This window comes from Prunus avium, chromosome 5 (genome assembly GCF_965620075.1).
Source record: "Prunus avium chromosome 5, drPruAviu1.hap1.1, whole genome shotgun sequence".
Lineage (NCBI taxonomy): Eukaryota > Viridiplantae > Streptophyta > Magnoliopsida > Rosales > Rosaceae > Prunus > Prunus avium.
Genome location: NC_142288.1, coordinates 13,432,177 through 13,452,323, shown reverse-complemented (window position 1 = coordinate 13,452,323; position 20,147 = coordinate 13,432,177). Strand labels below are relative to the sequence as shown.

At 37.8% G+C, this 20,147-nt stretch overlaps 2 protein-coding genes across 2 annotated transcripts; one reads left to right on the top strand and one right to left on the bottom strand.

Annotated features, from left to right (window-relative positions):
• Positions 1-4,429: 4,429 nt before the first annotated feature.
• On the bottom strand, positions 4,430-7,647 carry LOC148294347 (uncharacterized). The gene is made up of 3 exons (XM_088253024.1): positions 6,821-7,647; positions 6,388-6,442; positions 4,430-5,719 (listed from the first exon to the last, which is right to left on the bottom strand). The coding sequence occupies exons 1-3, from the start codon at positions 7,297-7,299 to the stop codon at positions 5,216-5,218; spliced, it is 1,038 nt and encodes a 345-aa protein (XP_088109150.1). The 5' UTR covers positions 7,300-7,647; the 3' UTR covers positions 4,430-5,215.
• A 4,290-nt stretch (positions 7,648-11,937) lies between these two features.
• On the top strand, positions 11,938-19,921 carry LOC110768050 (octanoyltransferase LIP2p, chloroplastic). The gene is made up of 5 exons (XM_088253514.1): positions 11,938-12,170; positions 16,486-16,941; positions 17,019-17,283; positions 17,421-17,566; positions 19,450-19,921. The coding sequence occupies exons 2-5, from the start codon at positions 16,772-16,774 to the stop codon at positions 19,826-19,828; spliced, it is 960 nt and encodes a 319-aa protein (XP_088109640.1). The 5' UTR covers positions 11,938-12,170; positions 16,486-16,771; the 3' UTR covers positions 19,829-19,921.
• Positions 19,922-20,147: the final 226 nt, after the last annotated feature.

The window sequence follows — 20,147 nt, the reverse complement described above, 5'->3', positions numbered from 1 at the left end:
GCAATACCTTACCGAGAAGAAACCCGATTTGGGCACGCGAAAGTTCTTCATATGCGCTTGCACACATGCCACGCCAAGCAAATAAGCAACACGCCACGCTACAAGCTTAAATGGGCGCAAGCCACGCAAGATGCCCGGGGCTTGCTTGAGTGGGTTGTGGTATGGATGGTAATAAGTTGACATAAGGCCCATTGATGGGCCAAGAAATGGAAGTCCCGGGGTTGCTTGGGAACCTCGGAACTCAGGCCCATTTCTTAGGCCCAAACATGTGGGTGAGCACTAAGAGAAAATATCCCAACCAAAATATCCTAACCAAAATAGCCTATTGACTCAACCAAAAAAGCCCAATGCTTGATAGAGTTAGCCTACTTACTCAATAAACCAACTTGGCCCATACAATTACAATAGAAGAGCTGCAAAGCTCCAGCACCTGGCTGAAGAACAAAGCCACGAAGGGAAGTCTGGAGGTCCACTATGCAAAGCTGCTTGGAAGTTCCAGCGCATGGGAGGAACAAGTTTCAAGTAAAAACTTCCAAAGGACCAAGGGATATTGGAGCCAGATCACCATTTGAACCAGCATGCATACCCATTCTCTTTCCCTCATCAGACCTGGCCATAAAAAAAAGGAAGAAAGGAAAGGAAGGAGATGGCTGAAAATGGGAGTTCTGAGGCAGCCGCGGGAAAGGGCCTTGAGCTCCCAAAAATCCCTGATTTTGTGCAAATGGGCAGAGTGGATTTCACTAAAATAGGATGATTGAAAGGATGAGGGGAGAAAGGGAGGGAAAGACTTGGCCAAATTGGATAGAAGCCATTAGGGTTTCTTGGAAAATGGTAGCTTCCAGCGCCTATAAAAAGAGGCATTTCCTACCCATCATCACAACCCACATCTAGAAAGCAATAGCTTCATCTCTCATCTCTGAAACTCTGCAATTTCGTGCCCTATGCCTCCATTTTCTCCCATTTTCTCTTATGGCAAGCCATTCCAGAGTCTGACATAGCTTTTGTCAGGCTGCTGGAAAATTACCCAACACACCCAATACTTCACCACTAGCCACAACACACATCCAGAGAGCAAGCTTCCTCTCTTGCATGCAAAACCTAGCAATTTCGTGTTCCATTCTCCCTTCTCTCCCATTTTCCCTCTTCTGGCAGACTGTTCTCACATTTGACAGAACCTCTGTCAAGCTGCCGGAAGAACACTTAAAACACCCATTTCTTTCTCCCCCCCCTTTTCTCAGCCAAATCTGCTTGCAAACCTTCCCTTTCTTACCTTAACACTCCCTTTTTCCCCCAAGTACGCATAATTTTCTCTTCGGTGCTAAACTCATGTTGATTTTGCTCCCATGCCACAAGTTTCTCATGCCAAGCCAAGAATTTATCTGTAAGCTGTTGTTAATTTCGTTGGTGAAGGTAACCAAGAAGTTTCCTAAGGCTTCACTACCCTTTCGAGACGTTCTTGGGGCTTGATTTTCGAACTCAGACACAGGGGGATAATTTCATATTTCGCTCCTTAAGGCGGCCCAGCCCATCTATAGCTGCCGGAAGAAAATAGCCCCTACAGCTCCTATTAAATATTGATCAGTAGAGATTTGCCTTTTAAGACGAAAATGTTGTTGAGGATTGACTTGAGAATTAAATTTTGTTTTGTGTTAAGATACTTGGTTGTTCCTTATGATGGTTTTAAGTATTTTGGCAGTAGTTCTTTATGATAGATATTAAGAAAGATATTACCAAAATAAATAAATAACATTAATTTTAAAAAGCAATAAAAATAATACGGCGGTTTACAGAGAAGACAGACGTATAAATAGAAAAAATACGACGGTAATTTGAACTTAGGACGTGGTAAATAAATACAACAGTAGTGTTGTAGGTATCGTCGTAGTACACTCCAAAATAATAAGTCGATAAATTAATCTCTCGCGTCATGGTACATTGATTTAACACGTCGTTGTTTTGTAATATACTGATGTGGATTCCATTATATTATAAGACGCGAACTAAGAACAGTTGGTCGTGTTTAGTTAGGAGTTAACACGGTAGGTTTTTTGGTGAACTGTCGTCTTTATTTTCTACGTCGGTGGATTCATACCTGCTGTCGTTGTTTTTTGTCAGATTTTAACTCTGAAGAAAATCTTTTTAATAAGACGATGCTTTTTCATTTGTGTGCGTCGTTTTAAAAAATATTCAACTGTACCTCCATTTTTTAGTTGTTTAAGTCACTTATCCACGACGATTTTTTGTTACCGTCGTCTTTTTAAACACGACGACGGTTTTTTGTTTTACCATCATCTTTTTCACTTTTTGTAGTAGTGTGAATCAAAGTAGTTTGTGCTACTTGCATTCAACATGTTAGTCTTGATCTACACAAATGGAATACTACAATTGTCAAGCTCCAATGAATGTACTTATCTTATATGTGGTGTTTCATGTATAAAAGGATTTTATAATAAAAAGTTTAAATAAAGATAGTTTAAAAAATTTAAAAATACATAGATACATAGAATATTTGTATGTGGGTACTATTGAGGCCTAAAAAATCCAAGGCTGGGCCCAAATATATTTCTAGCCCAGTACAACACTCAATTGAGAAAGAAGCCCGACCGAGGTGTGCAAGAATTTGTCATATGTGCTTACACAAGTTATGGTTCGCATGCCACGCCAAGCCAACACGTAACCCACCACACAGAGGGGTCACAACGAGCCTTTAAAATGTATTGGTTCCATGAACCCGCGCTCATTGTCCCGTCAAGCGCCTCTTGGCCTGAGCATAGCCCGTTACAAATACGGCAGAGCCCGGGACATGACAGGCAACGTTGATCCAAAAAAACCTTTATTTTATTACCGAGCCACGTTACAAGCTTGAGTGGGCCTAAGCCATGCAAATGCCTGACGCTTGCTGAGTATGTTGTGTATGGATGGTTACGATTGTTCGTGAGGCCTATTGATGGTCCAAGAAATGGAAGTTTTGGGTTGCTTGGGAGCACCAAACTCAAGCCCATTTATTGAGCCCAAATATATGGGTAAGCATAAGAGAGAAAAAATAGCCCAACACCTTAGAGAAATGGCCCAGCACCTTAGAAAATATCCCAGCACCCTATTAAAACCAAATCAAAACCAAGCCATCGTTATAATCAAGTGAAACCCATGTGCATGGGTTGCTGGAAGTACGATACCTTTTAGACTAGCATCCTTACCATTCTTTCCTCTGCAAGCTTTGGTAGGAAAAGCAAGAGGCGCCTCACTTAGGATGGAAGAAGTCAGCTGCAAGAAAGCCTTGGAGCCCCAAAAGGCTCTGCCTTAGTGTGCTTGGGTTAAGGAATTTTCACCAAAATGAATTGAATCGAAGGAAGTGAAAGGAAATGGAAAAGAAGACTTGGCAAAATTTAGGGAAAGTCAGTTAGGGTCCCTGAACCAGAAGGGGCTTCCAGCGCCTATAAAAGGAGGTACCTCCTACCTAGCGAAACTACCATCCAGAGCACGACCAAGCAATCGTCAACCTGCTGGAAAATCTACTCAAGCCCCCCATCTTTTTATCCCCATCTCTCCCTCTCTTCCCTCATCAAATCTTCCCAAATTTCCCTATCTCCTTACTCTGAACCTCTTATTCCCATAAGAAATCCAAGCTTTCTCTCTCTATTGCTAAACTTATGGAGGCTTAGCTCCCATGCCACAAGCTCCTCAAGCCATCCATAATATTGATCTATAACAGTTGTCTGTCTTGTTGGTAAAAGGAACAAAAGTGCTTCCTAAGGCTCCATGAACATTTTGAAGCAATCTTGGGGCCTGATTCTTGAACTCAGGCACAGGGGCAACTTCATTCATATGCTTTTTACCGCAGCCCAAACCCATTTAAAGCTACTGGAAAGAAAAAGCCCTACAGGTACTAAATGTATATGAATATAAATGTATGCAGGTACAAAAATTTGTACATATGAATACTTGTATGTGGATACTAAAATATAACAAATAAGAAATGAAACGTATATAAGACCTATATACTAAAAATAATGTAATTATAATAAAAAACTTGACAATTTCCCCAAAACAATTGGAAAAATTGGATCGAAATGGGTTCAAAGATCTTTGAAACTTAATCAGATCGAAATTGTGGAATTTTGGAATATCGCATGCGGCATTTTTTAATATCTGATTTATCAAAGTCAAATTTTTTTGAAATATTCAAACTGAAATTGGTCGGAATCGGATTTTCCAATCCAACATACACCCCTAGCTATATTGTTATGGGATTAGTGGAGAATCGGTTTTAGTAAGGGCAATAATCTCTTGGAAAATTGCAGTGTGGTGGAAAAGCTCTTCCCAGGTGGCCCGCATGGTTTGTGTTTCACTTTCAGGTCCCTAGTTAATGATATCCAAAGGAATTTTTATTTTCATTCACAAATAGTAATTGCCCAAACAAGGACAAATATACGTCTTTACTCCAGTCTCTTTGTCGCTCGCTTGGTCTCTCTTTCTCTCGGTCCGACGCGCCTCTGCGGTCCACGAGCTCCAGCTCTCTTCGCCAACCCATTCGCAAAATCGCAAAGCACAAATCGAGACCACCTCTCTCTCATCATTCTCATTCTCCGATTCCTAACATCCTCAACCATCGATCACTCCAAACGGAAAAAGTAAATAAATGTATTTTGTTTCTGTGTTTATTCCATCATATGGTCTTTGTTTTGGTATTGAATAGATGCTCTTACATTGCAATGATTTGGTTGCATTTTATGTACTGGGTCTTTTGATTTGATTTGTTTCTTCCATTTTCTGATTCTCCCCATCAATTTTCAAGTACCCAAATTTATCATCTTAATATTTGTTGGCTTATGGATCATTGGTGTAGAAACCAGTCTCAGGCTCTCTCCTGTCTGCATTGTTCACTTGTGTGCTTGTTTAAGTTTCTATTTTGCATTTACTTTTGGAAATATTAAATTTGTTACGTTCCACGTTAATTTCTTCGTTACATGCCACTATGTGAAAAATGTAGTTCTTATCTCTGACAATATTTACACAAATTTGATGTTTTAATTAGGAAATATATTTTGCTTTTTAATTATGGAAAATCTGAGTTTTTATTTTAAAAGTGATGTGTCAATTTTAAATTCTTTAGATTGAAATTTAAATGACGTGGCATGAGGAGTGAAAGTCAAGTAGATCCTCTATTTTGAAGCATATGCCACTACTTCGATGTCATAACACACGTCCACCTCCGTCAATCTGCCTTCACTACTCGCCGCTGCCGCAAGGGCTTCTTCCACTGCTGCAGCTGATCCTGCCCGAACAGCTGCTCCTTCTGTTGCTCCTCCTGTTGCTCCTCCAGCTCATTCTGCCGCTTCAGATTCTCCAGATCCTCCTGCAGGAGGAACAAATGGGCTTCCACTTCCCACTCCGCGTTCTGCTGCTTCAGCTCCTCCAACCGCGCTTGCAGCCGCTCCTGCATGTCTTGCATCTCATGCATCCCTTGCATCCGCTGTTGCCGCCGCTGCATCCGCTGTTGCCACCGCTGCACCCGCTGTTGCCGCCGCTGCATCCGCTGTTGCCGCCACTGCTCCCGCTGGTCCTGTAGCAGTTGCTTCTGCTGCTGCAGGCGCTGCCACTCCTGCTGCTGTGGCTGCTGCTGCTGTTGCTCCTGCTGCTGCTGCTGCTGCTGCTCCTGCTCCTGCAACCACAGCTGCTCTTGCTCCTGCAACCGTAGCTGCTCTATGTTTCCCTCGACCTAAAAAGGTAAGAAATTTAGTGTGCATGAAGAGACTTAAACCTTGACCCTCAAAGGAGGAAAGCCTCGTTTACAAACAACTTCACCAACCTTTTTTCGTTGTGGTATTTTGTTAGTTACGCAATATTTATATTAACAGTCAATGGTTTATATATATATCGCATATGGGCCTCTTCTTTAGCCTAATTCAAAAGAAATTCATTCCTAAATATTAAAACCCAACATAAATACTCTATCTCAATTCCTAATTATTTATTATGTGTAATACCTAATTTTTCTTTATTATATTCAATCCCAATGTGGCCTTCCAAATTGACATTCTGTGATACATATGGGACTTCATCATCTTCATCACGTAGGCCTTCATATGGGACTTCATAACTTAAGCCTTTTGGATAAATCATATCCTCCCAAAACAAAAGATATGCATACAAATACGATGAATAAATAAAAGGGTAAATTTCACTTTATTATTCAGAGAAATATGATGATTTCCTTTATTTTGTTTAGTTATTCCCATGATATATATATACGAATGATGACTTTTAAATTAATATTTCAAAGTTATATATATATATATATATATATATATATATATATATATATGCATATGTATATGTATGTTTTGGAAATAATTTACTTTCAATCGTAATTAAATTGGTACGTACCTCCTGGTAATCAAGAGATGATATATTGATTGCATGCGACAACGTTTCTTCCATGCTACAAACCAACAGATTGAGAGAATATTTTTAATCAGTGGAATGGAAGCTATGCATACAGATGAAAAAGCAAACAGTGAAAAGAAAGCAATCTTTTACGACTGTCTTGTTTATTAGAGACAGAGAGATCGCTTAATTAGCACTTTAATCTTTACATTTTGTGCTCACTGAAATAAAGTAGAATTCCCATGTCATATGACATCCATTAAAATCCCCCTTAATTATTTCTTAAAATTTCCATCTCGTCTCCTTCCAAAACTAAATATATAAACAAAGAAGAAGAAGCCTTCCTTTTGTATTATCTAAGACTAAAAAGCTGCAAAAAGATTTAATATGCAAATTAATTAAGCAGCAGATGAGCAGTGTAATTCATGTTTACCTTGAAGAAATTTCCCAGGAGTCCTCGTTATCAGTGGTATTGGCATTCATTCGGTTATTACTTAGTTTTGAACAACCTAAACAAACAAGAAATACGGCAGGCAAAAGGGATACTTTGAAAGGATTATCAGCATGCCTAAGGCAGTAAACATACTGAACTATAGAGCAAATGCACTGTGAGATGCCAGCAACTAGTCCATAAATGTCAGGAAGAGTACCAAAAGGCGTATGTCGAAGAGGAGGTGGATGATAAAACCACCAGAGCATTCCCCATCTCCTCAACACAACTCTTTCCTTTTTACCTCTGTAAATTAGCTCCCCAATGGAAATGAGCACAGCTGCAATAGCCAACAGCATACCAAATAGTCCAAAGTGGGGTCTTCTTGGGGAGGAAGCCTGATCACAAGCAGCTGACAACATCTCTAGGCCAAGGTTAATGGCTAAAAATATCCACTCTGCTGACTCTGAAGTAGCCCTCATCCCTGAAACAAAAGAAGACTGATCTCCACGACGAGTATTTGCAAACCAGGAAAGCAGTTGTTGCTCTCTCAATTTCCACAGCTAATAAGCAAGTGCTTTTCTTTGAGACATAAATACCTCTGTTTGGTTACTGAGAAAACGGAGGAATTTACATAGAAAAAGAAAGGAACTTTCCAAGACCGATCCTCTGCTTTCTTTCTTTATTATAATCTGATTTCCATCCCGCCCAAACTGAAAACAGTGAGAAGAAGATGTTTTAATAAAGGCAATAATAGAAATGAGAGAACTTCTTGGAATCGCAGTGTGGTGGAAAAGCTCTTCCCAGGTGGCCCACACAGTTTGTCTTTCACTTTTCAGGTTCCTAGCTAACGATATCTAAAGGAATTGTAATTTTCATTAACTTTATAATGATATCTTCCACACGGTTTGTACAAGCTTTGTATTAAAATACAAGGATGAGCTGCCAAATCCAGCTGTATCTACTTGACTAAGACTAACTAACAAACAATTTAGTGCGACAAACTAATTATTTACTGCTTTTAATATCATCTTTTTCTATGACTACCATTTTCAAAAAGGATCTGTGACCCATCAAGGAAGTTTCCTCACATGGAACATAAAGTTTACACACGGTTTGGTTGCACCTGAGACTATGAATGAAAGAAACAAGGGTCATATCATCTATTCAGCACCCATTTTCAGGGAATCATACCAAAAATCATGTGGCCATGCTTAGTTTCCTATCGGAGTCAAATTTTTGTGTAATTGAGGAAAATCCAGGGGAAGCATAACCCCTAAACCATCATGAGGGTGCCGGACTACATCCAACAAGACACAAATGACAAGGAAAAGGCACTTCTAGAAACCATACCCTATAGGAAAACCCCCTTTGCACTGATCATGCTCAAGAATGGCGAATTGAAGATCATAACAGTTTCAATCAGAAAATTTAACTGACATTTCTAGTAATCCTTATAGGCTTTCAACCAGGGTGGTGACATCTAAATAATCAGCACAAACACTGGTCAACAAACTCCATTAGAAATCTAATTAGTAGAGAGGGGAAAAGGTTTACTTGGAAGGCTAAGTTTCTAATTGAGACCATGGCGAGGATGACCAAATTAATATTATGATCATTATTTTTTTAATCACGCACGCTACGTGCGACTTATAAAGTGTTGTAAATATTTTTTCGCAATTGTATTTATATAGATGTCTATTTCAACAGTTTCATATTTTAAGCACGTGCGTGTGATAAATCGTTGTCTTAAAAATTTTCCTTTATCGCCCGTATTTTTCTAGACGTCTATTTTAACAGTTTACACGCTATAAAAGAAGCCAAACATATACTTGCGTATTTGACATGCAAGAAAACTTTTGCAATATTCTTCACTCATTTCAAATTTTAAAGCGATGCCCATGATTTTCACCACATAAAACCATTATAACATTGTCTCTTTTAATAAGGGAAAAATAAGAAAAGGAACAAAGCAAAGTCAAGAGGCAAGACTGATGGATGGACCATTATTTCAATTTTAGTATTTATATTAATTATCAATTTTGTTTTCTTGCGTAGCATTTTATTCTTGGATATGGTATCTATATAATAAAAAACACAATATTGGGTACATTCCAGTTAGGCCTCATCATTTGGCCCGCGGGCTCATGGGCCTACGGGGGCCCGCCCGGCCCATTGAAAAAAAGCCCGGCCCGGCCCGTTATGGGCTTTGAGAGGGCCCGGCCCGCTTGGGCTTGGGCCGGGCTTGGGCTTGGATGTTTGAAGCCCGGCCCGGCCCATAGGCCCGGCCCGATTAAGCCCATGAAAGCCCGGCCCGGCCCGCCCACAAAAGCCCGGCCCGTTAGGCCCGCATACATATATAATTATGTATAAATAAGGGTTTAGGATTAGGATTACATCACTTGAATGACAAATCTCCCTCTTTAATTTTTTTTTGTGTGTTACTTGTTATAAAAATTGTGTTTGTTTCCATTGAATTCTACTCATTCCTAGTTTATAATTGGATGATTAGCACATTAATTTGTGTCATTTATTAATACAACAATTATATATATATAATAAGACAAACAACATATCATATCACCAAACATAATCATACCACCAAATATAATCATACTTTTCTTTAACACATCACCAAACATTTGCATATTTATTCATACCATCCTTATAAATTTTTTTTTTTTTTTTTTTTTTTTACACTTATTATTTTTTAGGCCCATTTCGGCCCGGCCCGATGGGCTTTTTCAAGCCCGGCTCATGAGATGGGCTTGGACTTTGAATTTTTTAAAAAAGCCCGGCCCGGCCCGATACTTTCTCTCTCCTCTTTAAAGCCCGGCCCGGCCCGGCCCAAGCCCATTAAATTTGGGCCGGGCTAGCCCGGCCCGGCCCATTGACGAGCCCTAATTCCAGTCGACGGGGTCAACCAGTCAGCCCCGGTCCGAATAGAACCATACGGTGGTACGTGTCCTAAGACCAAGTGGGCCCCTCCAAGCAGCCAGTCGGCAAGCCCCATATGGGACCCGCCCCAGGTTCATATAAGAACTGTTTGGCTCAAACTACGCTTTCCACGAGCCAAAGATGCCGGGCCGAACGGGAGCCGCGAACGCGTCCATCTATCTCGACATCGGATCCAGATCGAACGACTGACCTTGCGTTGGACCCACATGATGTGGGGCCCAACTAACTCCTCCTCCCCTATAAATCTGCGATCACTACTATATTGCGAGTCTATGATTAAGTAATGGAAAATGCTAGGGAGACCAATTTGGGAGACCAACTTGGGATACCAACTCTCTAATAAAGCGTGGGACCCATTGTATTGGTGGGCTCCACCTCTATTAGAGAGTTGGTACCCAAGTTGGTCTCCCAAGTTGGTCTCCCTAGCATGACCCTTAAGTAATACTATCACCATTGTGATTAAGGAAAGCTTTAGGGGTATGAAGACGATGGACACATCTAAATCACTGATTTATTTTTGAGGTTATTCGAAATTTTCCATTCCAAAATAAAACAAACTAGCATTTCTGCACATGCTTCCGTTTCTGCAAAAGGCTTTTTTTAAAAAATTTAAATTTATTTTAGAATTAAAAAAGATGTGGTTAGTTCTGTTCTATAAAAATAGGATTCATTATTTGATTTTTCTTTTAATTTAATTTTTTTTAATATGAAAAAGTATGAACCATATTATCCTCATTTAATTAATAATTTCAATTCTTAATGTTTGCATTAACCAAGGGTATTATTGGGATTTTTGAATGTTTCACAATTCTCTGTTTTTTGCTTTCTATATACTAGCCTCTCGCGCTTCCGTGCTTGCGAGAGGCTTTTTTTAAAAAAATTTATATTTATTTTAGAATTAAAAAAGAGAATGGGTAGTTGTATTCCATAAAAATAGGATCCATTATTTGAATTTTCTTTTAATTTTAATTTTTTTTAATATGAAAAGTGTGAATTTACAATATTAGCCTCATTTAATTAATAATTTCAATTCTTAATATTTGCATTAACCAAAGGCATTTTCTGGTATTTTGAATGTTTCACCATTCTCTGCCTTTTGCTTTATATATATAGATATATAGATACAACAATGAGCTGTCAAATACAGCTATATAAAATTAGTTATAGAGAGTTAAGTAAGATTAAGTAACAAACGATTTAGTGTAACAAACTAATTATTTACTGCTTTTAATATCATCTTCTTTGTCTATCACTACCATTTTCAAAACAAAACAAAAAGGATCTGTGACCCATCAAGGAAGTTTCCTAAAATGGAACATAAAGTTTACATGATGCATGGTTTGGTTGCATTGAGAAATTTTTGAAATTTGAACACAAGAGCAAGTTTCCTAGGTAAGGGAGAAAAAAGCCTTGACCCATCAAGGAAAGCTTGAGCACATTGCAAACAATGCTGTTATAAATTGGTAAATTAAATAAAATCACAATGCTAAATTAAATTTACACAAGAATAAATTCATTACTAGAACAAGACTGACATACCTAAAAAAGAATCAAAGAATGTATGGCCAAGGTAAAGGTGGAGACTTGAAGAAAAACTGCAAGGGTTAAAATTATAATAGTATTAAAGAATCTATTAAAAATTTAAAATATGAAAATTTTCTTACACTGTTAAAATTATAATAGTATAGAATTTTAGTGCAGTCAAAATAGTTTTCCACATATTATTTATTTTATGATTAAAATAATTTTTAGGGTGTGATGGTGAAAAAACAGATTTAACACAAGAATTACAGAAGTGAAAGTAAAATTATTATTTTTTATATATTACCAAATACTTGAATAGAAAAGTCATTTCAACATAGTGTCATTTTTCCTCATCATACACAACTCACAACACTTTTACACAAACATTTACCAAACTGAGAAACTGATTATTGTACTATAATCACTTTTAACAAAAAGATTACCAAATACCAAACTGCTTTCTATAACAGCTGATTTCTATCTCAGGAAATCTGACAGTGATCATTACCAAATGCCATCTTTAAATTTTATAAGTTCACTGTAAAGTTGGGTTTTTTAGAATTTTATGGGTGCAATGAATATATCAATGGGTGCGACCGTGCGTGTATAATTTTCTTGGGTACAAATGGAGGCCCATTGGCATGAATTTTCAACAAGGACAAATACGTCTTGCCCAGAGTCTCTCAATCCTTCGCTCAGTCTCTCTTTCTCTCGGTCCGACGCCTCCACAGTCCACGACCTCCAGCTCTCTTCGCCAACCCATTCGCAGAATCGCAGAGCACAAATCGAGGCCACCTCTCTCTCATCATTCCCATTCTCCGATTCCCCGATCCCCAACATCCTCCACCATCGATCACTCCAAACGGAAAAGGTAAATAAATGTATTTTGTTTCTGTGTTTATTCCAGCATATGGTCTTTGTTTTGGTATTGAATAGATGCTCTTACATTGCAATGATTTGGTTGCATTTTATGTACTGGGTCTATCGATTTGATTTGATTCTTCCATTTTCTGATTCTCCCCATCAATTTTAAGTACCCAAATTTATCATCTTAATATTTGTTGGGTTATGGATCATTGGTGTAGAAACCAGTCTCAGGCTCTCTCATGTCTACATTGTTCACTTGTATGCTTGTTTAAGTTTCTATTTTGCATTTACTTTTGATATGCAAACATAGGAGGTGTTCACTGACTTGTCTGTCTTGGACGGAAATCACAAGACTGGGTGGGCTATAGCCTATAGGCTAACGTCTTTAAAAACAAAATCTAGGTGTTTATGTACTCTAAGCTTAAATCTTCTCAGCTCACTCCAGCCACTACCCAGGCTTTCAGAACGTTAGCCTTTCCCTCCTATTCTCCACCTCTGCCAACCTTCTCTGTCCCGTGTGCCGTTCACTTTCCTAGTTCTTCTCATTTTCTAATTTCAATTCTGCTTCTTATAAGCCTCAGAGCTTCACTGACCCCAGGTAATCGTCTAATCTTCTTTTAGTTGCAGAGTTTTTAAATCAACATTTTATTTCTCAGGTTTAATTTTGGGGTATAATTTAAGGTGTTGATTGATTAGTATTATTATTAATATTATTATTTTGTCCATAAGCTCCTCAAGTTTTTCATTGCGGTTTATTGGTTTTTGGAATGATTAGATTTGGTTCCTCTATTTTCTCAAATTCACATCTGATTAGGATGTGGATTATGAAGGGGTTTGTTGGTTTTCTTATGGAATTTATGCTCATGGACATACCATTAAGATTTTAGCTTATGGGATAATTAGAGCTGCTTTACAAACACGAATTGGTGGTCAGTGAGAAAAAAATGATGTTCTAAAGCAGCTGTATCTCACCTAAAAATAACTGAATAAAAACACTAATTGGGTAGAAACAACTATCAGAAGATTGTGATTCACTGTTACATGTAGTATGGCAACCTAATTTGAAAGCAAGAAGTGCATAGAAACAGACAACAGATTGGCTTATTTTCAACAATTAAAAGGATAAACAAAACGATCCAGAAATGCACAAGAGAGGCTTGAATTTGAATTTAAATTGAGATGATGTTCCTTTGGTATGCTTATTACTGAGTAGCTCAATCAGAGACTAAGATTTGCTTTACTTCTCTCCTTTTTTTTCTTTCTTTTTTTCATTTCATTTTGTGTCTTGCAAGTTATAAGTGCTTCCACTTGTTTAGAATCCTCTGAATTTGGTTCATTTGTATGCTTTCAATATGTTCTGTAAATCTGGAAAATATCAACCCCCCGCCTACAAAAACAAATGCGAATCTTTTCACTCAGGGTAAAAAAGAAAAGCTTAGAGATTCAGCCCATTGTATTTTCAAATCCTGGTTCCATCCCTACAACTGGGTATTTATTATGTTTCTTGGTTATATTGTAGTTGGTTCAACCTCACTAGAGTCTTGTTTTTCTTGCAAATTAGTTCTAGATGACAATTTTTTTGAAGTACAATCTACATAACAGAAGATATTTCCCAGGAACTGTTTTTAGAAGAAAACAAAAATTTAACAGTTGTGGAAACTTAAATATTCTCAAAAAGACTGCTGTGGAAGCTCAAATACTGTTTGGTGGTTTATGCTATAAATTTGACCTCTTTTTAATTTGTTCAATATTTTGCCAGTATTTAATTTCCCATACATTGGTTCTTCATCTTTGTTGGAAGTTGGAGTCAGTAATCAATTGTACAAGTATATTTGATAGGATTTACTTTTTTTATTTTTAAGCTATGATCCGCATCCACCATTACTTGCTTATAACTTATTGATTTTTCCTTGTTTTAAAACTCTTTCAATTCTTTTTATAATTGTATGCTTTTGTTTTGTACTTCTTCCTATTAATTTTACAGTTTATTACATCTGATTACAAATGCAAAAGCAAACAATGGAACTAATTCCATTCCATCCTAATTCCCAACCAAACTATGACTAGATTCTTTTCTTTGTTTAATTCCATTTCATTGCCTTTCCTACTCCCATTCTCAATCCCTTAAGGCCTGTTTGGTGGGCTTTTCTCTCCCTCAGCCTCCTTTGCTTTCGTCTCTAGTTTGAGCGAGCTTCTCTTTTCTGAATCTCTTTCTCTTATTTGCTTTCTCCACCATGGTTTCAACGCCCCTCTGTGTCTGCTGTGATTTTAGCCATTGTTGCAAGGTAGCTTCTTTTTCTCCATTTTCTTATCCATTCAAGTTTGATTTTTCTTGATTTCCATGTTTAATTCTAACATTTGAACTCCGTTGATTTGGCTGCTTCTCAGTTTACTTTCCAAAACTTTTTTCTGAATCTAACTCGTTGGTTGATGTGGGCCTGTTTGATTTAAGTTTTGAGAATTCCATGTTTGATTCTACTAAGTTTTCACAATTCAAAAACCGCACAAGACAGCTGTGTTTTCTTATTATCGCCTTCTTCAGTTCTCTATTGGGTATGCATTGGAAGGTTGAATGGTTTTGGGGAAATTTCATGGTTTTAGGCAATTGGGTCTTCTGGGAGAGTTTGATTGTATAGGCTGAGGCTGAGTCTTAGTCTTGTGCATTTGAGGCAATGTTTTCAAAGGCGATGCGTATAGGCAAGGCGTTTTTAGTAGCGCTACGTGAGGCGTAAGCCTTGAAGCATTGAGGCGTAAGCCACATTAATTTATTTTAGTAAGAAAAATTTATGAATAATACAATACAATTAAATTTTATAACTAATTCTTATTGAACCATAATAATCTTTTAAATATAATTAAATATAAGTACTAATTGTCATTCAAAGCATAATAATCAATCCCAAAACATAAAATATTTATTCAATATTAGAACAAAAACATAATTCACTCATCCCACTCCTCAACACTAATATCATAGCTATAAAACAACACCATTAATATTTCTAAGATACAAGTATGATGCATATACATCAAATTTCTACTATATCACATAAACGAATAAGATAACTAATATATTTTAAAAAAAATTGAAAAAAAATTATACGGAACTTCAAATTACAGTTGCGAAGAATTAAAGAGAAAAACAAAATGACTTACTTGAAATTGAAAAATGAAGAGAATTCTTGAAATTGATGGAGTTTATCTAGTAAGGATAGAAATTAGGGTTGTAATATATATATATATATATATATATAATTCCATGTGTTAATATTAATTTAGCAACAAAAAAAAAAAAAGGTAAGTAGAAAAGCTACAGTCGGCTGGAGATAAGAACCTATTAATTCTTCTTGCTTTTAGTTTATTACAATAAAGGAATGGAAAAAAAAAACAGAAACTTGCGTGTTTTCTCTTTTCCAAAACACTCCAAGTGAAACGACGTCGTTTCACTTTAAGTTTTTTTTCAAACACTTCAATCAAAGCGACGTCGTTTCATTACAATTAACCTAAAAAAAAACCCACGCGAGTCGTCTTCGTCGCAGAGCCGCAGCCAATTTGCAGACTTGCAAAATTTTTTCCAGTTCAGAGTGCCCTGCCTTGCTGCGCCTTGCCCCGCCTCGCTGCGCCTTGAAACGCCTCTTCACGCCTTCCCCGCGCTAAACGTGCAAGTCGCGAAACAAACGACGCCTTGAGGCGATTTGCTGCCGCCTCGCTCCGACGCGCGCGAAGGCATGCCTTTGAAAACACTGATTTGAGGCTCTTTCCAGGTCTTGTGCAATTGGGTCTTTTGCTCATATAATGTGCATCAAGTGTGTTTGTATATCACCTTCTGTGTGCCAATTAAACTGTTTTTAATGGCTTATAGTAAACCAGTGCAGTATAGATTTAATTTTGGGAAGGAATGCATGTGATTGTTGGGAATGTGCTAGTAGCTCCATTGAGTTCAGTCAGATAATTGCTAATTTCTATTATCTAGTCTTAATGATTTGAATGTCCATGCTTCATCTGAGTTACCTGATAAAATTTTACCCAATATGTTAGTAGACTTGCTAATTTTTGTTATCCAGGCTTGGTTTACTTTATTGGGCTGAGTCACTGATTCTGCAGTAACCATATATGAGTTTCAATGGTATTGAACCTTTCATTCTTTAAGTTAATTTTTTGTCATGAATCATGATCACCATTTTAAACATTCATGTTTCTTTATTTGTATTACTTTTGAAAAATTTGTGTTCTTGGATGCAATACAGCAACATATGAATGAATAATCTCTGGCTTTTTTTGTTACGTTCCATTGATGTACGTATCTTTGTTTATGGCAGCCTAAGCTTCCTGGTGTGAGACCTGTCATTTCGAAGGCAAGCAAATCAATAGCTGATCTTCTCATTGAGTCATTGAAGCTGGTGATAAAATATACTAAACATTAATAAAAAGATAAAGGATTTAAGTCCAGTCCAGCTCAGTGCTGTACTAAACAACTGACAAGACTCAAACCCAAGCCAGCCCAAGCCAGCCCAGTCCAATACTCGAAGCCAAATCCATGCCAGTCTAGGCCAGCCCACCAAACATGCCCTAAGGGCTATCACCAAATTACAAGGATCATAAAATATGACTCTCACGGTAACTCATTGTGTCGCCTCAATCCCAACATACCCAATCTGCAAGCATCAACATAAACCTCCTCGATCTCTCTCCCGGCGGATCTTATCAAGATCAAATAGAGTCTCAAATGTTAACATTCCGCAGTCAACCTCTTTAACCTTCGAGCCAAGAAACGAGTAAGTTTCCTAGTCAAGTATTTTTACATGCACATATTGCCCCGTGCAACTTACAGGATCAACTTAGAATTGTGCAGGTGTGAGTGCTTCAATCTGTACGAGCAGCAGGTTCCATATGGTCAGGCGTGGGCTTGGCAGAAGAGCATAGTTAACGAGAAAAAAACTTTGATTCAGAGGAATGAGGATTGCTCGGACTCGCTGTTTGTTCTTCAGCATCATCCTGTGTATACCTTGGGGACTGCTAGTTCAGAGCAGTTCCTTAATTTTGACATCAAGGACTCACCTTTCGACATTTATCGAACCGAACGTGGCGGCGAGGTTACATATCATGGTCCTGGTCAGGTACTAAGTCAATGGATGAATTCATCATTTAAACATTTTATGTTTGCCCTTGGTGGTGAAGAATGAATCAAAATTTGAATATATTACTTAATTGTTTAGAGGCTCAATTTCTCTAACTTGTGTGTGTTGCACTGTAGATAGTTATGTACCCCATTATGAATCTCCGAAATCACAAGATGGATCTTCATTGGTACCTCAGGTCACTTGAGGAGGTGATCATCCGTGCTCTTTCAAAGATATTTTGTATCAAGGCATCTCGGCTTGAGGGCCTCACTGGTGTTTGATCGGTTCATAATTGTATATCATTTTGTACCCTTCTAGCTTATGATTTGGTTATGTTTTTGAGTTAAACTTGTGCTTTTAATCCTTTTTGTGTTTATCTTTCAGTTCATTGAGCTTTAGGTAATAATGATGGCTTTAGAGAGCATAATTCATGCAATTCAAGCATGTTAAGGCCTAATTTGGATGAATGGATGAAGAGCTTAAAGACAAACTCATTTTGGCTACAGCCCCCTGCCAGTCCAGTTCCGTAGGTCATATTGCAAGCTTTGTTTCAACAACCTACATAGCTCGAATGAGGTCACATTCTTCATGAAAGTTGTTTCAATGGGTGTGTCCTATAACATATCCAAAATTCAGCCCCATTGGATAAATATGGAGGCTGTTACCTAGCAAACACAGAACCATGCTCAGGATGGATCTTATCAGCGCGGAAAATGAGTTAGCAATTTGTTTTGGCCTTAACTTCCTCCTCCGACCTTTGATTGGCCCAAATAACATATGGCTGGAAAGAAGACATTCTGAACTTCAATTTCGAGTGCTTAAAGTCCTAATTTGATTAAGAGAAGCCCAAGTTGTAAGCCCTTGAAGTTGCTGGTCATGCTGACCTCAGCATGTGCTGGTTGGATGCTTGGTCATGGTGAGCTAGGTATGAGCTATCATTTCTGGTTGGAAGCTTGGTCATGGTGACATGAAGATGAGCTAGGGCTGCTGGTGGGATCTATTGGTGAAGTGCATCAACCAATTCAAGATTTTCTAATACAAGTGCATCACCCAATTTAGATTTTCTAATACAAGTGCATCAACCATTTCAGATTTTATAAAACAAGTGTTGTATGCATTAGCCATATTGAATTCAGATTTTCACTTCCCTTAGGCCTATAAATAGGGAGGTTCTCTAAGCTTGTAAACACACCCCAAGGGGGGGAGCTCTCAAACACTTCTCTAGAGCTCCCTTCCCTTCTCTCCCTCAAATTCTCTTAGTTTTCCTTTCTAGTTCTCAATTCTAGCTTTCTTTAATGTTTTCTTAGTTGTAATTTATTTTTCTTGTAATGTACATTCTTTCTTAAGTATTCAAGTTTAATTAGTTTCCAAGTTTCAATTATGGTTTTTGTTCTTATTCATTATGCTTATAAGTTAATATGGTAGTTTGAATGATTGATCACCATTTAGGCTTGCATGTTAGCTATCTTGGTTTGAATTAAGAGTAGACACCATGCTTTAATTCGAATTGAACTATGAATAGGAAGAGTATGTATGGACATTCGACAACAGGGATTAGATACATGCTTGGTTGTTTAAAATGTTCTTCTATGCTTAATGGGTTCCTAATGCTTAATTTTAGGTTAGACAACAAATGATCAAATTAGGGAATTAGGAACACAAGGTTATGACCACACACCATGGCTTAATCATACTTTAGCTAGAATCAATCCATTAATCTAAATTGAACTTGGGAACTTATTTGCTTGAGTTACTTATTTCTTTCTTCCTTGTTTTATGTTCTTTGTTTTTGTTTCTATTTTGTGTAGGGAAACTAAATTGGATCATTCAATCACCAATCCCTGTGGAATCGACCTCGCACTTACATATGCTATACTACCAAACGGCTCGTGCACTTGCGAGTATCACAAGTTGAGGATGCAACTGAATCCATTTTGGTGCAGCTGTATCTACGCAACAGTGTTTGGCATGGTATGCTTCCTATACGAAAGACATGATCTTTCGCCTTTCAAAATAATAGCTTAGCATATTTTCATAGCCATGCCATTTGGTTGCTCTCGTACCTTCCATTAAAAGCAATGATTTCTTATTTCCCTAATTCTGTTGTCTTATAAAGAGAAAAGAATATTGGTAGAGGAAATAAAACTGGGATGTTCCTTTGATGTTTGTATCTAACTTTTCTTCAGGAAACCAGAAACTGGCAGCCATCGGAATACGAGTATCACAGTGGATAACGTATCATGGCTTATCGTTGAATGTCACCACTGACTTAACCCCTTTTCGTTCGATAGTGCCCTGTGGGTTACTAGACTATCAGGTTGGAAGTGTTAGAGGCTTGCTGAAGGAATTTCAGTCATCCGCCAACTGCAAAAGAGCACGTCTACCTGATCCCGATGATGGCCAGCTACTTGATATTACTTGTAAATCTTTGATCAAAGAGTTTTCAGAAGTTTTCCAGGTTAGAATCAATTATGAAACCATCTCAAGGTTGGAGTTATTAGAAAGGAAACCTGTAAACCATTTGGAAGAGGAAACTAATTAATTGAGGGCTTGAGCCCTGCATCTCTGAATAATTGTTGATGTGAAACGCATATTAGCCCTTGGATTATAAAAATATATTGGGCTTATTAAATAAGCCAAAGTCTACGAGGTCCAAAAACGCACTAATAATAACCAACGTATTATAAAGGGAGCTTGAGATTCAGGCCCCTAAAACCAATATCGAAGCTCGGGATCATCCTTTGTTTTGGGGCTATTTACAACTATCCAATTAAGAATTCTCATATGTATTAGCAAGTGCACCAAGGATGCAGCCATCGATTCCCATTTTCAAAAACAAAAGAATACTCTAAACACTTATA

Bases quoted from the DNA above. Each gene is read 5' to 3' on its own strand.
- LOC148294347 (XM_088253024.1), bottom strand. From the start codon at position 7,299: ATGAGGGCTACTTCAGAGTCAGCAGAGTGGATATTTTTAGCCATTAAC. The intron at 6,443-6,820 runs GTAAACATGAAT...GTTGGTTTGTAG, and splicing joins TCCTGGGAAATTTCTTCAAG to CATGGAAGAAACGTTGTCGC. The intron at 5,720-6,387 runs GTACGTACCAAT...TTACCTTTTTAG, and splicing joins CATCTCTTGATTACCAGGAG to GTCGAGGGAAACATAGAGCA.
- LOC110768050 (XM_088253514.1), top strand. From the start codon at position 16,772: ATGACTCTCACGGTAACTCATTGTGTCGCCTCAATCCCAACATACCCA. The intron at 16,942-17,018 runs GTAAGTTTCCTA...AGAATTGTGCAG, and splicing joins ACCTTCGAGCCAAGAAACGA to GTGTGAGTGCTTCAATCTGT. The intron at 17,567-19,449 runs ATCGGTTCATAA...TGTTCCTTTGAT, and splicing joins GAGGGCCTCACTGGTGTTTG to GTTTGTATCTAACTTTTCTT.